This window comes from Tetrao urogallus (genome assembly GCF_951394365.1).
Source record: "Tetrao urogallus genome assembly, chromosome: Z".
NCBI lineage: Eukaryota > Metazoa > Chordata > Aves > Galliformes > Phasianidae > Tetrao > Tetrao urogallus.
In genome coordinates this window covers 15854698-15870347 of record NC_136816.1, presented here as the reverse complement: position 1 = coordinate 15870347, position 15650 = coordinate 15854698, and the positions used below count along the sequence as shown (strand labels likewise).

Genomic DNA, 15650 nt, shown 5'->3' with positions numbered 1-15650 from the left:
TAATTGTTTTATAAAGATTCAAGGTATAGCTTTGTAAAATAATCCTGGATGAGGATGCAAGTCTTATTTAAGATACTTCCACACCTCTGGTTTTAGAAGAACATAAATAAAAGTTCTTTTTTAGATTGCAGTGAAAGTAGTGCTTATAATGTATTCTTAACTGTATTTTGCATGTATTATAAAAAAGCCTCTACTTGTATTCGTTTTGGCTAATTTTGCATGTAATCTAAAATATTCCTTGGCCAACAAGTATTTGTTGGCAGTAGCTGCATATAGCATTCATGTCTAGAATACCATAACTGGTAGGTTAAAGGTTTGTCCTGTGCCTGCCTTGTTTAAATTGGAACTTTTCTGTATAAAGTTCTTGTTAGAACTTGTTAGTTCTGTGAAAACAGTATTGAGAAATAGGAATGAAAAATTAAGTTAGTGTCCTAGCTTAACCCCACAAAGAAGGTTAAGCACACACACACTTGCTTAGCTGTCCTTCAACTCCAGCCTCAGCTAGATCTATCCAAGTCTGACATTTGTTGAGACCCAGCAAACAGTCTACATTTTATAAACATCATGGTCTTGGAATAAATCCTAAGCAATTAGAAATATCAGCTTACAAGAACAGCTGTGAGCATTACGGCTCTGAAACAATACAACCTCATTCCATTTCAGAAGCTACTTAACACGGGGCACAGGCTGTTCTTAAGCTTTGACCTTATCTACCATTGTTAAACTAGTCTAGAAGATCTGTCCTGAGACACGGTGATTGCTTCTGTGTAGAACAGATGTGACCATAGTTAACCTTTTAAAGGTGATGAATGAAGAAAGTCCCCTGTTCCAAAGAAGAGTCATGTGCTCAAGCTAGCCACAGCAGTGGCCAAATTATAACACATGTAGTATTGCTTTTCCAGTGTTTACCCTCTGGCTCTTTTGCCCTTGGCAAAAGCACTCTATTTGTTTTCCTTATGCAAGTTGCAGGGATTCTCTCATTGTTTACCTTTCAACATGGTTGCCTTGTTTACAGTGCCTTCTGTTATGTACCACATAGATAAAATGGGCACATCTGTTGAAGAAACAACTGCTAGTATGTATGTTGCCAAAAGAAAATGAACAGAATACATTTCCTATATAATTTAGCAGACTGTTTATTGAATGTTCTTCAAAATGCAATTAGTTTACCTCTGAAGTGTGACATACATTGCATTTTAATTTTCTTTAGAACTAATATATAATTTATCAGAATGCCCCATCTTATTGCATGGAGGAGTCCACAGAATAATGCAGTATTACTTTCTAGTCAGCAGTGAGGTAAAGCGCTGCTTGACAAAATGCCACACTTGCAAAGAAAACTGACAAAAGAAATGGCTTGCTCTTAAAACATTTTATTTTCATTAGTCCTGCCAACAGAACCTGTTAGAAGGAACAGCACATTCATGTTACAACGAAACTGATAAATTATAACATTGATAAATATTTTATATAGTCAAAGGACAAAGGGACACAGAGACTGCTCTGTCACTGTGTTCCTCTAGCTTCTAAACTCAGGAATAAATTTTTTACATTTTGGCTGTTGGTTCTTTAAAAAGTTACTAAACATTGTAGTTTTCCTATTCTGAGCACTCATGTTTTCCTAATTTTTCACAATCAACATGCTTTACCACATATTTCTCTTGCATGAGAAATGTATGTGCTTTTTTATTAGTTTTCATTCTGTAAATTTTGTTTGTTTTGTAGAAAAGTAAGTAAATGCCTCGTTACATGGATATAATCTGCTATCTCACTTAACAGCTCTGTGAGGTAGGAAAGTTAATATTGCCGTAACAGGCAGAAAAACTGAGGAGCTAGTAAAACTCTTATCCCTTCAAACTGCATGCTACTGTTGAAAACACAATTGCATACTTTCATACTTAAAGAATACTTTTGTATTCTTTCTAAATGAAATTACCCCTAATAATCACTTATACTGATGCATACAGGCAACGTAAACATATTGTTAAATATTATCATTCCTTTTACATAATATACTAAAGGTAAGAGTTCTGCTGACTAGAACAGTACCTCTTCAAAATACTTATTATCTTGGTAGTCTGTATTCCTACAATTCTTTCAAGTCAGTTTACATTAAAGTGCTTAGTGGTCAATTATTTTCAGTCACCTGAATTCAGAAGTTAATGCGAATTCCTTCAAAGAAGTCAGCTGCTAAGTATGGGCAGCTTTCATCCGTAACGGCTTTATTTTTGCTTTGCTCCAGTTAAGAGGAAATTCACAGCTAAAGCACAGAAATGACTAGTGCAAATGCTTAGGCACAATTCGACAAAAATGGATACGTTCTTTTTCTGTGCAGAGGCCATGTATTGGCATCAGTAGGCATCTCAGAGAAGCTTTAAAAAGTGCATATCTGCAAAACATAGCAAATGAACAAAATGTGGGATCTGGGATCCCATTTTACAGCAAAAAACAATTACAAAAAATTGTTCCATATGTTTTCGGAGAGTAAGCTTAAACCGAAAAGATCTGAAGCATTAGTTCTGTCAGTAATACTCAGCCTACCTCCAGGATTCTATTTCATGAACAGTACACCTCCTAGCAACAGCAGCTAGTATGTTGCTTCATCCATATTGTCATCACTGCCAGCACCAAAGTCATCTCCGTCTTCAAAGTATGAAGAAATATAGTCATTTTCCTAAAAGAAAACATATTGCAGACCAAAATACTATCACTATATTTATAAATAAACATATAATCATTATATTATCAGTCTTGTGAAGGAGACAATTTATAGAAGAAACATGTTTTAAACTAGTTGGGCACAGAATTTTTGAACTGTTAACGTAAGTTTCTTGTGAAAGAAAATATGAAAACTTAAAATTAATTTTTGTTATATCTGAAAGGAGAGGAACCTTTTAAAATGTAAATGTTGTGCCCTGTTTTGATGGTGAAAATAAGGAGTTTCATGTATCGTTTGTGGCAGGACACATTTCCTGTTGGCCAGCTCTTTATTTCAGAGCTGTTTGGGAGTAACAAATCTAAAACACTTGCCTAACTACAACACAGTGTACTACAAGGAAAATTAATTGAACAGTGCCTTTCCCTGTGGCTCTCCCTCTGCTTCAGAAAAGCTGGGGAGAGCCAACACGCTGCTCGATGACTGTGATCTGATCTGATGTAAACAGAAAAATAAATAAAGCACCTCTTCATGTTCCTCTTCATCATATTCTTCTGGCTCTTCAGCTTCTTCATCATCTTCACCTTCTTTATCTTTTGTTCTGTCTTTCTCATCGTCAGATTTTTCTTCTTCATCATCTTTCTTTTCCAACTCCTGTCAGAAGACATTTTCATTTACAGCATAATCTAACATTATGGCAACAATATACCCTCCTCACAACCAAAGTGTTACGCTGCAGTTAACAGTAAGATGAGTAGTCTGACAATACTGTACAAATATTTTTTGTCAACATCTAAGGACAACATGATGTGAAATGCTAGAATATTATAAGAACTTTTTTTATTGAGTGTAAGTCACTGGACTTCAATTCTAAAAAAAAGTCAATCTTGTGTAATAAATTGAGATGATTCATTCCCTTTACCATCCACTCTTGGAGCAATTCACAGTAGAAATACTGATAAGATGTAACCACAAACTGTAAAATATCTGCACCAAAGTGCTGATACATCATCAAGAAAAAAAAACGGGGCTATTTCACCTTTCAGCTTTCCATTTCCACCTGGTGGGTAGTCAGCACCAAAATCACAATAACTTTCCTCCTAAATTCTCCTCTCTGTTTCTTTGCTCTCAACTTACAAATGGGTATATTTCCAATAAGAAGCAGTAAAGTGCTGTAAAAACCATCCATTTAAATTTTCTGGGTCAATTTCCTCCTTCAGTTAGCTCTACTTTTCACAATTAGGCCACACAGCTATACTGTGAAGAACTGAATGACGTGTTTGGCCTTAAATAGAATTAAAAAACAAACAAACAAACAAACAAACAAAACCAGTTTCTCCATTGCCAGGCTTTATCTTTCTCCTCCCCCTTGTGCTATACTATATTGCAGAACTTTTGTCAGTCAAGGTAACAAGACCAGGCCAGAAAGGCTGATGTGGTTATCCCAAAAACTTATCATAGTATCATGTATCAGAAAATTAATTTCCCTTCAGTAATTTGTATTGTACAGTTCTCTAAGATTAAGCACACCTTACCTCAATTTTTTTCAACACATCCACGTTACTTTTAGGCTCAGAATTCTTTGCTTTTTTTGGTTTTGCACCTGCTGAAATAAAGTACATAACAATTATTTTTTCTTGTATATAAAATAATGAATGTTTTTATTTACTTTTAAGAGCTTCTATCTTAAGAGTAGTAACTGCCATGAAAATCCCATACTCTCTGTACTAAAATTACTTCAGCTCTGAGCTAGATCAATCACAGAGGAATAATGGCCTGATTTATCTAAGTGATGTCTACAGGCCCAGCTTGAAATTCATTTTATACAGACATTTGATGGAAGCTTTGATCAAACTACAGCGTTTAGCTTCACAAAATGCTCTTCACTTACCCACAATAAATAAAGATTTTAGGAAAAAGCTCCACAGATATGTTGTCACTTTTTATCATCTGAGGAGATAAAACGTATGTACAAAATAATGACAGCTGGGCACTTGAGAGAAAGGATTATTTTTTCTTTTCAAGTGAAAAAAAAAGGCAGACAGAAGTGTTTGTGAGCCTCCCCTGGGGTAATGAGGTTACTGCAGTTAAATGGCTTTTGGACCACAAATTACTGTGACGTGGACAAAGCCTTTATCAAGTTATTCCCTACAATTCCATCCCACTTCATTATATGATGGAGCAAAGGTTGAAAGTATGACTCCGTAACCAGGTCAGAGCTGTCTGAATTGCAGCACTCCAAGCTTGGGAAACACCTGTCTCAGTTCCAGGAGTGCAGTTTGAGCAGCAGAAACAAAGAGCACTGGGCTGAGAAATACTGTAGCAAAGCTAGAAATGTCCTGCTTCCATGACAACACCTGTCCTTCCACTCTCTTGCTGTACCATGCTGCCCTGCATAAAACTTACATCTTAGGGTGGTACCCAACATAATGGCTGTTCTCTGCAGAGTAAAAATGCCAGGGTAGGTTCCACACTGGAGTAGTTATACAGCTTCTGATGACCGGAAAGCTACTGACCAGGCACTAATGTAACAAGCACCCTTTTTTTTTTTTTTTTTTTTATACCACAGTACACTAAACCTAGTCATGTAGAAAGAAAATTGTATGTGCTGATGGAAGGAGGAGATAGCTTTTCCAGTGCAGACAGTAGTCCAATGTGGGATGTATTTTATTTGGTCCAATGTCTAAGGAAACAGAGCACTAGCAGCTGCTATGATAATAATTCCCTTTTCTCAAAAGCATTAATCATAACACTCTGTTCACTTCAGTATTTTGCCCAGGAAGAGTTTAAATGACAAAAGCACCACACATAGCTGAGGGAAGTCAAGCTGCTCTGTAATAATGTATGAACACATCTGTCAAAGCAAATACATCCAGAACAAGGAGGCCTTTAGGTAAGTGTGATTCAAAATGATCACCTCTGCACAAACACCTGCAAACTTTTAGAGATAATGTCTATAAACAGCTTGGAAGTGGAAAAAAGATACGCAAAAGCCTCCACTAAATGGTGGAAATCTCTGGAACTAACTGTAATATTACAGGCACAGGCCCACCGTTTGAATGTAGAACTTTAAGCAGAACAGCAAGGCAATACAATCTATTTTCTTTTAAATTGCAGTTCTTACAGTGCTTTGTCTTACATGAGTAAATCCGATTGCTGTATACACGTGCATACAGGAGCTGAAGCCAGTTGGCTTACTGCTTGTGTTTTTCTAAAAATTTTGGTTTGGGCTATTTTTTTTGGAGGTATTGCTGATATTTCAGATATAGTGGTCCACAGCCCAGCCTAAGTGTGGGAGATAAGAAACCCTACCTGAAGTTATGTCAGTAAATGATGTGGCCAGGTGTTAAGTTGAAACACTCAGGGAAGTCATAAAGGGGGTCAAAAATGAAGGCAGCCCTGCACATATAGTGTAATGACCCAAAAACCACTCCTGTGATCTTTGACAATAGAATTGTAGGAAACCTGTCTGTGTATCAGTGCAGATAAAATTCACTTCACTCCCTCACCTTTGTTCCACTCGATTATGAAGTGTCACCCAACATGGGTGTCATCAAAACACAAAGTAACATGACTTCTGTATGATCTCCATGTCACCAAGATTCCCCTCAAAAAACCTGAAACCTCACGATTTTTGCTTTTAGAGAAACAGGTTTTTTACACAATCAAATCAAGGTGGGCAGCTGATCTTTGCTGTTACAATTATGTAAGAAAATGTACTTTTAAGAGCAAATTGAGAAACATGCACAGAAGATGGTGGAAATAAAGAACGCACTGACCAATGATTCTTTGTGATAATCAGAATGTTAGTATATCAAAGGGATACTGGATTGGCATTTATGATTGCACAGAATCTTGGGGAGTTTATTATTGCCTGCAGGCTTACAAAAGCCAGTGCAATTTCTTCTTTTTTAAAAAGAAAGAAAATGGATATGCACTCATTTCTTCTTGAGGGATTTTGCAAATAAGTAGTTAATTGAAATTGAATCTTGCTGTCTACCTTTATTCCCATGCTTCTCAATGACACTCTTAAAAGACAAAAGCTTCCAGCTGAGCCAGTCTCCATGACTACTGCACATTCCCATTCCTTTTTCTATTTTATCCTTGAACTGAAAAATGACATATGAAGGACTTGGACAAAGAGAGCAAGAAAGTAAACAATTGTATGTAACAGACAGCTAGATACAGAGGCCAAGTGTTGTTTCACATCAACAAAGCAACAGACTTCTACTGAGAACTGAAAATAATAGTCATGCATACTGGAAAACAAAAACACTCTTAAAAATGAATACACGTCTGATGCTGTACAATAAAAAGATTTCTTTTCCTTAAAGAGCAACCAATACCAGCTCCAACTGCTGTTGAAGGATCTGGTTCACAATTCTGCAGAAGAAAATAAACAAAAAAAGTAAAACCAGAGAAATAGAAAATAAACTACATTAAATTACATATAAAAGACCTAAAAAAATACAAGTCAACAAAATAATATACAATTTAATTGAGAAACCAAAAATTTGAAGAAAATTTGAACAGCTTGCTATTCTTTAAATAGAAGATGGACTGCAAAACAAAAAGATTTTTGCATTTTTAATCTTCCAATATTACATATTAGCAGCTAGCAAATTATTAAAAGCCAGGCAATCTACTCAATTATTTGGAAAATAATCTACCAAAATCCCTATTCATTAGGTCCATGTAACCAGCTTTAGCATGCCTTTTTTGAAATCTTTTAAAATATTTAAAAATACATTATCTACCTTTCTTCACCTTTTTCCTTGGCTTCATCTCTCTTGGAAGTCTTCTCCAATCTGTACAGAAAGTAGCTTTAATACTTATAAACAATGATTTACAGCAGTAATTCTCCTCATCTCACTTAGCAAGACTGCCTCTGTTGTGCTTGATTTCATCACGTGACTCTGTCATATAAGGTCATAAAGGATTTGTAAGTCTAATTGTTTTAGCACCCAAAGATTTTGCTGAATCCCAACGATTTTGCTGAATTTTACCTGTACTTCAGGATGAAGTATAAAGAGGATCAGCATTTTACCCACTTAATGAAAGCTGGCATCTACCCTAGTCAGACGAAGTTCAGTCCTTCCAGTGTCCCAGATGCCCTCTAAATTATACAGTATCAAGTCTGCAACATTGACCTATTCAGATATATTTGTGAAAGTTTAATGTCATAAAATCAATGTAACAGTGACTGAAAAACCATGTTGGTGGAGTTTTTTAGTACTTAACTTTTGTATTTTCTCCCAGTTCAGAACTGGCATTTGCATGGGAAATAACAAAGAGGGAAAGCTGTAGAGATCAAGCTTGCGTTTTTTGCTGAGAATTAGCTGTTTTGAATGAGAAAAAAATAAAATCACATTTATTTGTTCTTTTCTAGACAAAACAATACTTCCCTTTGATCTGAGAACACCAAAAGGGCCTAACTCTCAACAAAGACTACATGCTTTGGTAAGGATGCATGTACTATTTTATTACTTTAAAAATTTGGAATCAAACATTTCAGAAGAACAGATTACCCAGGCAAATACCAAAACAGCCTTTGGTATTCTCAGGTATTACCTGGAGTCCATGCTGCATGCTCCTTTTCATCATCCATGTACTTTTTACTGTACCTTTCAATTGCTGTAGGGAAAGACACAAAGATTTTTTAATCTATTAGAAAGGCAACTCACAGTGTTTTTGGTATTTTCCTGTAATTAAACATACAAGCGTATCCTCTTTACCCCACATGAAGCAGTTTCTTGCACTGTTATACAACACTTAAAAACAGTTTCATAACAGTTTTCATGGTAATTCCTAGAACTAATCATATGGTAAGTACTTGAAAAACCTGGATTTTATAACCCTAGGTCTCAAAACCAAAACCAATAAATAAATAATAAAAACCAGGAAGAATATTGCTCCCCATTTTGAAGGCATGTCCTTTCCATCAATGTCATTCCCTCCATCCCGTTGTTGATGTATGGGCTCGAAGGGCAGGCAGGGAGGCATACTGATAATTGGCTGAACAGCTGCACCACAGAGTGGTAATTTGTGGTATGAAGCCTAGCTGGAAGTCCAGGGGCCAACACTGGGTCCAAGTCCTGTCTAACATCTTCGTTAATGATCTGGATGATGGCAGAGCACATCCTCAGCAGTGTGCTGATGACACAAATGTGGTGAGAGTGGCAGATGGACCAGGAAGTTGAGCTGCCATCCACGGGGAGCTGGTCTACAGCTTCCTCATAACAGAGTAGTAATCTCTCAGAAATAGAACCCAAGGGAACTGCAGAATCATAACACAGTTTCAACTTGAAGTAAATTTAAAGACCATCCAGTTCCAACATCCATTTCCCACTAGCGCAGGTTGCTCAGAGCCTCATCCAATCTGCCACTGAACACTGTCAAAGATGGGCCATCCACAGCTTCTTTGGGCAATCTGTGTCACTGCTACACACCTTCATTAGTCTCCCTGAAGCCTTCACTTCTCCAGGCTAAACAAGACCAGAAGCCTCCTGGACATGGACCTGGGTAATCTGCCCTGGATGCTCCTGCTGGAGCAGCGGTAGGGACAGATGGACCTATGCCAGCCTCAACCCTTCTGTCATTCTGTGATTGAAAAAAAGAAAATTAGTGACATTGTCACCGTTCTAATCCTAACAAGCATCCAAAATTCCTAGGACTCAGAAGGCCTAGAAACATCCAGAATTAGAAGGTCTTAGAAGGCCTCAGAAGTCATCTCTGAATGACTGATCATCACCAAGTCCCAGGGCTTCAAGTACTTTTGCAATGGCAAAACTTTGCATTACAGCAAGAAGATGTTTCTGAAATTCTAACAATATGTTTTTGTCCATTTTTCCTCAGTTTGGGCACAAGAAATAAATTAAGAAATGCAGTATGAATAACATAGTAGTTATACAGTGTAAGTATATGGATTCATACTTGCACAATCTTTAATGAGAAAACTAATCTCAACCAGTTTTATTTTTTCTTATCAATCACCATGCCCAATTGCAATATCCACACACAAAACTGTATATTCTGGTTGTAGTAATATCTCATTACTCAAACAGGGATTATTTTTGTGGGTATTGTACAAGAAGTAAAAAACAGACTGTGATCTATGCAGTAGAAGACTTCTAACATACTGGAGAAAAGTGTGGAAAAAGATGATATCAGAAATTAAATTCAAATTTTAAACTTAGCAGTGGTGAGGGCAGCAGAAGACCTACTTAAAACTGAGCAGAAAAAATCTTGCATCTAAAATGACAGTGTCTGGAGGGGCACCTAATATAGATGGCCTTCATAGATGCTGCAACATGGGGAAATAAACTAGTAGTTTTGACTTCAGCTCAGTGATCTTTAGTAAGAATTAATTGCTGATGCCATCAGTAAAAAAAATGCGCCTGCCTGACTTGCAGCTCACAGCTGATGAATTAATTCCAAACCACTGTCAAGGTGACAATCACCCAGTCACAGCAGGTATACTTGCAGGAAAAATATGAATGATTCGTAGCTTAGGAAGTAAAGAAAATGGAGACCATGGAGAATACACCTACCACTTGCTCAAAATAAGTTCGAAATGAATGATGAAAATCTACATATGGTATACTAATGCACCAAAATTGCCAGGTACTATTAGACATGACATTCCTTCACTACATGAATAATGAAAGACAGATAGCTGGTCCTACCTAATTAAAATGTTTCCCTTCTCACTCTTCAAATGACCATTTGGCTCACAGATGTTGTGCTGGCAGTCTAAAAAAATTCATTTGCTCTTGCAACAAAGCCAATCTAAGAAATTTCTGCCAACAGTCCCCACTTTGCCTCTCCTGTAATCCTACCAGATGTTTAGATGAAACACAAGGAAGAAAAGGGTTGTAAACCACATTACTGAAAAGATCAGTTAAGAATAATTAGATGAGAGCAAGCTATTTAAGCTGCAGACAACCACTGATGTAACCATACTGAACCACTGAAACAGAGGTATTTTTCTGCAGCTAAAGGTTTTGTAGAGAGTTATGGCAAGATACCAACTTTTCCTCAGGGAGACACTGAGAAGAACTGAAGTGGCTCTTTTCTTGCTTACCTGCAATTGCCAATTTTTGTACAAAAACAGTCAAAGCTAGCAGTTCTATTAAAGAGCATAGTCAGCACTAACACTCAGAAAAAAGGACACAAAAACAATGGTTAAGAGATAGAACTACCACATGAGGCAAAGTTGGAAAACAGAGGTAACATTCTCAAGGTGGCTGGTTCCTTGGAAACTACTCAGACATGCTTTCAGGCTCAGCAGTTTCCTTTTCTGTGTCTCAGATGGAAATAGCAAACTTCAAGCTTGACAAAGATCAAGAGCACAGAAAACCTCTGGTGAGATAAGAATCTGGAAAGATTGAAATTTGTTTACATGAGAGATGAAAGATATTTGAGTTAAAAAAGAGTAATTTTATTTCTTCTACAATCATAAAAGGATTTAGAAATGAAGATCAGATCTCCTGTTGTTTCAAAACTAAGAGTTTACTTGTCTGCATAGTCAGCATCTCTGACTGCTGTGAGAACTCTGAGCTCTGAAACTATTTTATGCTCTCTGTAGGAATTCAGGGTCACCAGAAGATGTCTGAAAGGGTACTGAAACACCATAGACACGTGGCTAAACATATGTGTTCAAATTAAAAAAAAATTAAGGTGGTCAGGGACCACTGGAAGCTGTATTATCATACTGCAGTCTGTTTCTTCTTTTTAAGTAGTACTTTAGTGCAAGAACAAGTCAGTAGAGTCAATAAGTCAAAAAGGTGTATTAATCAGAGTACAGTACTCAAAGCTAATAAAAAAAGAATTGCACACAGTCTCAAGAACCTCTAGAATTTGCCCACATTCAAGAGGGGATAAGATTATGTAGCTGTATCATATCTCTACCATGAATACTCAGAGTTAGAAAATACTTTGATGGTTTCAGGATGGATATTAAACCTCATGTTTTAGAGTTTATGTGAGTTCTCATTATTTGAAATCACCGCATTATAGCAATGGAAAGATTATCTAATGTTTGGCTATTCCAGATTCTTAAACAGTAAAGCTTGATAGAGACAGCACAGACTGGGCCTTGAATTTGACACAAATTTCCTAACATGCTATAGTTTTTCTTTTCCTGTGTTAGCGCGTGGTGTTTATAGCACTGAGAATCAGCACTTAGAAGGATAACAGAGAGAAGCAAAAGTCACAAGTGAAAAAAAGCACTCCCCCCAGTGATTAGCTACAGTGGCTGCTAGGTTTAGAATACTGCAACTGCAAAGTAAACACACTGTGGCCTTCTATCCCTGCTCTGTTTTCTGACCAGGACGCTTGGATTTTAAAAGTGTAATGATGCATGAATGGTTATCAAATAGCAGAGTATTTATTTTTATCAAACAATAATAAGGCTGTCAATGTTTAATTACATTTAATTAAAAGACATTCTCTTCTAATGCAGTAAGATCAAGTTTTGTCTTCAAATTTGGCTTCTGATACTTCTGATGCAAACCTCAATAAATACTTTACTTTCACTTCGATTTTTCTGCTTCAAGTGAATTCTCAGTCTTTCCTGATCTTCTCTGCATCTTACCAACCTTTTTAGCTCATGTTCTAAAAGAGCACGTTTTAGAATGTCCAGCTATTAACTAAAATATTTATTGTTTTAAGTTCACCTCTACATAGTTAAAATGGAAGCTGAATTTCAAATCTTATATTTACTATGGATTTCTTTGCTCCAATGCAAAATTTTTACAGTATTTTTAGCAGGTAGAAATACCTATGTAGTTTGTATTGATTATCATATAATTGAAAGAACTACAAATAGTTGGTCTTAATGTTTCTTACTTTATATCAAACAGAATACCTTGCTTTTTTAACACAGCAGTTGCTTTCAAGGTACAGCACTCGTATGGGTGACCTGCAACTTCAGTAAATGCAAATGAGAGCACTCCTATCATATTACTCTGGCTCTTTCTCATTCTCCCTTATCAATACTAAATGTATTTTCAACACATGCCTTTCACTACATTATCCCTCATGGAATAAATACCGAAGACAGAAATAAAAATAAAAATAAAAATAAAAAGCACACAAACAAACCTTCATGATCTTCTTCTACTGCCAAAAAATATGGCATTTTTTTCATAGCTCCTCTAAAATCTTGTTTTAAGGCCAACATGTAATCTTCATCGTCTCCTGTTTTCAGAGGCACTGGCTTATTTTCTGTACTCTGTACAAATTATTTTTATTATTTGCAATGTCTTTGATATCCATCACATATGCAGGAACACTAAAAAAAAAACTACAACAAACACACATAATCATGGAAGAATGCAACTTTGCATATTACATTGCAAGTATACTTTACTGCATTCTAAAATACATAACTGTTTAAATTTACACTTCATAACTTTTTGTATCTTTCTACAAAAATTCATCAGGCAATCAGGGAGAAAATGGTAGATTTGTGAAACTGTGATTCATAATCATGTTAAGCTTAAAGGATTCTTAAAGAACAACATCAATTTTTCATTCCAACCTAACTTAACCAGAAACCACTGCTTTAGTCAAACAGCCCTAACTGCTTCTAAAACAGAATTTTAACTGAACAGATGCTGTGGAAGAAATGCCTCCTACTTATTTCCAGGAAAACTACAACAGATACAAAGATGGAGCAAATCTCAGCAACAAAACTATCTTTCAACAGTCAGCTCCATTAACTATGAATTTTCACCAGCGATGAATAAGAGCCTGCAAGCTGTGCTCGTAAAAACCTGCACCAGCAGAGGCGGCCCACTGTCACTGTAGCGACTGCTGGAATGCACCCCCCAACACCTCACTGTGCTCGCATCCACTGTTGGGTCTCCTTAGGCGTTCAGCAAGCGTCGATGAGTGTCAGTGGGTGTCACTTATTGCTCATGGAGGAATTCAGTGATAACCCTTTTCTTTATCTGCTCTTCCACGTCAGACGCCATTCAGTCAGACTGCCCCTCTGCTGCCATCTGTTGCACAGCAATATAATGCAACAGAATATGGGTGGGAAGGTTCAACCCCTACTATCATACCAACCAACATCTGCCTCTGACGGTGTGGGCCAACATCATGAAATAGAAAGCATTATTTTCAGACAACCCTTCGTATATTATGTATGATTACCCCAAATAACACAGTTTGATTAATACCATATCACAATCAGATAGCACACAGGCCCGCCACATCACAATTTTTCTTCAGGTAAGTAAACTGTTAAATTCTTCTGGCCGTTTTTGTTTGTTTGAACTATAAATCCTTAAGCTGAAAAGACATGTAATAAAAAGTTTCTAAAATATATGCCAAACTAAGGTAGTGATGGAATCAGTTATGTTGTAACTACATAATATTTCTCTCATCTGACAGGTGGTGCACAATTAATATCTGAGTGGTTGGTTGAAAACCACAAAACATTATCGCAGATTCCACAGCTGGAGCTTACTAATTTCAGCTTTTTTTTGCTTTTTAAATCTCTCATGATGCTGATGGTATGCTGATATACCTTAACTGGTATGTACCTTAACTGGTTTTCTAATTGCATTTACAGGAAATCAATTAAAAAAAAAATCAAAAGAAATATGTAAACACGATCAACAATTCACTGCTTAAAATAATTTCAGTGTAAGTCAGTGAACAGCTGTAAGATCACACTTTTGGTCACTGCCCAATTTTTAAATGTAATTCATGCTATTTTTGCCAGTTCTAGTTATACCGAGTTACTTCAATTTTTCAATGGAAAAAAAGCATCTTCAGCTTCCCCAGTGTATACGTTAGAAAGGGGTTATACACCAGATATGGGATTAATAATTCTAAAGCAACTCCATCACTGATTGTAACTGCAGAATCTGTACTCACACATAATTCAGTATCCTAGTGCTATCAAGCAGATAATAATGACACTAGGAACAATTTAGATGACTTAAAATCAATGAAGTCATTTAAATTATAAGGGAAATGGTGGACTAAGACATTAACATAACATCTGCTTCAGTAAATCAAAACCATGTGTGAAATAACTATTCAGGTAAATATCAGAATAGCGCCAATTTCATGCCAAACTTGCTAGTTTCATATCATAATGTGTTGAGAAAAATTTCATACAATCCTCATACAAAGGGGAAGTTCTCATATAAAACTGAAAACTGAAAAACTTTTCAGCCTCAAAATTGTCCAAGTTTGACTACGTAGCAAAACTCAGCTTGGTAAGAAAATAACTTACTTTTTCTTGCCCTTTAATTTTCTGATACGTTCCAAACACACTCAGAATGTCCAATCTCAATACCCTTAATTACATAAAACATCTTTCTGTTGTTTTCAAATTATTTTTCACATTCTGGCTACTGAAGCACAAGATAATCATCCAAAATCCTTCTGTGTTTGAATCAACAGAAAATTTCTAAATCAGATACAGTCATAACTTGAAACACTAGTATAACTTCATTTCAGGCAAGTTCAAAAATCCAGTTTCTGTTACTGCAGCATCCAGAAAACCAAATTACAGTGAGGTCACTAATGAACGAGCATGTCACAAGCTATCTAGGTTACTGAGGGATACAATTGCTAGCAAATGGGCAGGAAGAGATAACAATAATGATAAAACCAGCAACAACTGATCATTCACTTTAAGTATTTAAAAACTGACCTAAAGTTCTTAGAGTTGTTCTTACATTTCATTCCAATACATAAATGAAAGAGAATGCACTTTACCTGAACACCAAGAGCACCAAAGAAAGCTTCAATACTTACAGGAAATAGCGGTGGAGGCTTACACACAACATCAGGTAGAACTGCACCTTTAGAGAAGCCAATGGCTTCAATGTTGAATGTAAATGAAGCACGTCCTCTTCCTCTACCTGACCCAGCCATTTGAAGTTACTGAAAATATTAAAAATTTTAAAAGGTTTAATTTTTTACGTATATGAAATACATTGCATATAAAATTATGAATAAAACCCAATGT

The 15650-nt window shown here is 36.3% G+C and overlaps 1 protein-coding gene across 1 annotated transcript; it reads right to left on the bottom strand.

Annotated features, from left to right (window-relative positions):
• Window positions 1-2587: 2587 nt before the first annotated feature.
• On the bottom strand, window positions 2588-15556 carry POLR3G (RNA polymerase III subunit G; the record flags this gene model as incomplete). The annotated part of the gene is made up of 7 exons (XM_079548561.1): window positions 2588-2674; window positions 3182-3310; window positions 4192-4262; window positions 7414-7464; window positions 8228-8290; window positions 12761-12890; window positions 15437-15556. The coding sequence occupies 7 exons, from the start codon at window positions 15554-15556 to the stop codon at window positions 2588-2590; spliced, it is 651 nt and encodes a 216-aa protein (XP_079404687.1).
• Window positions 15557-15650: the final 94 nt, after the last annotated feature.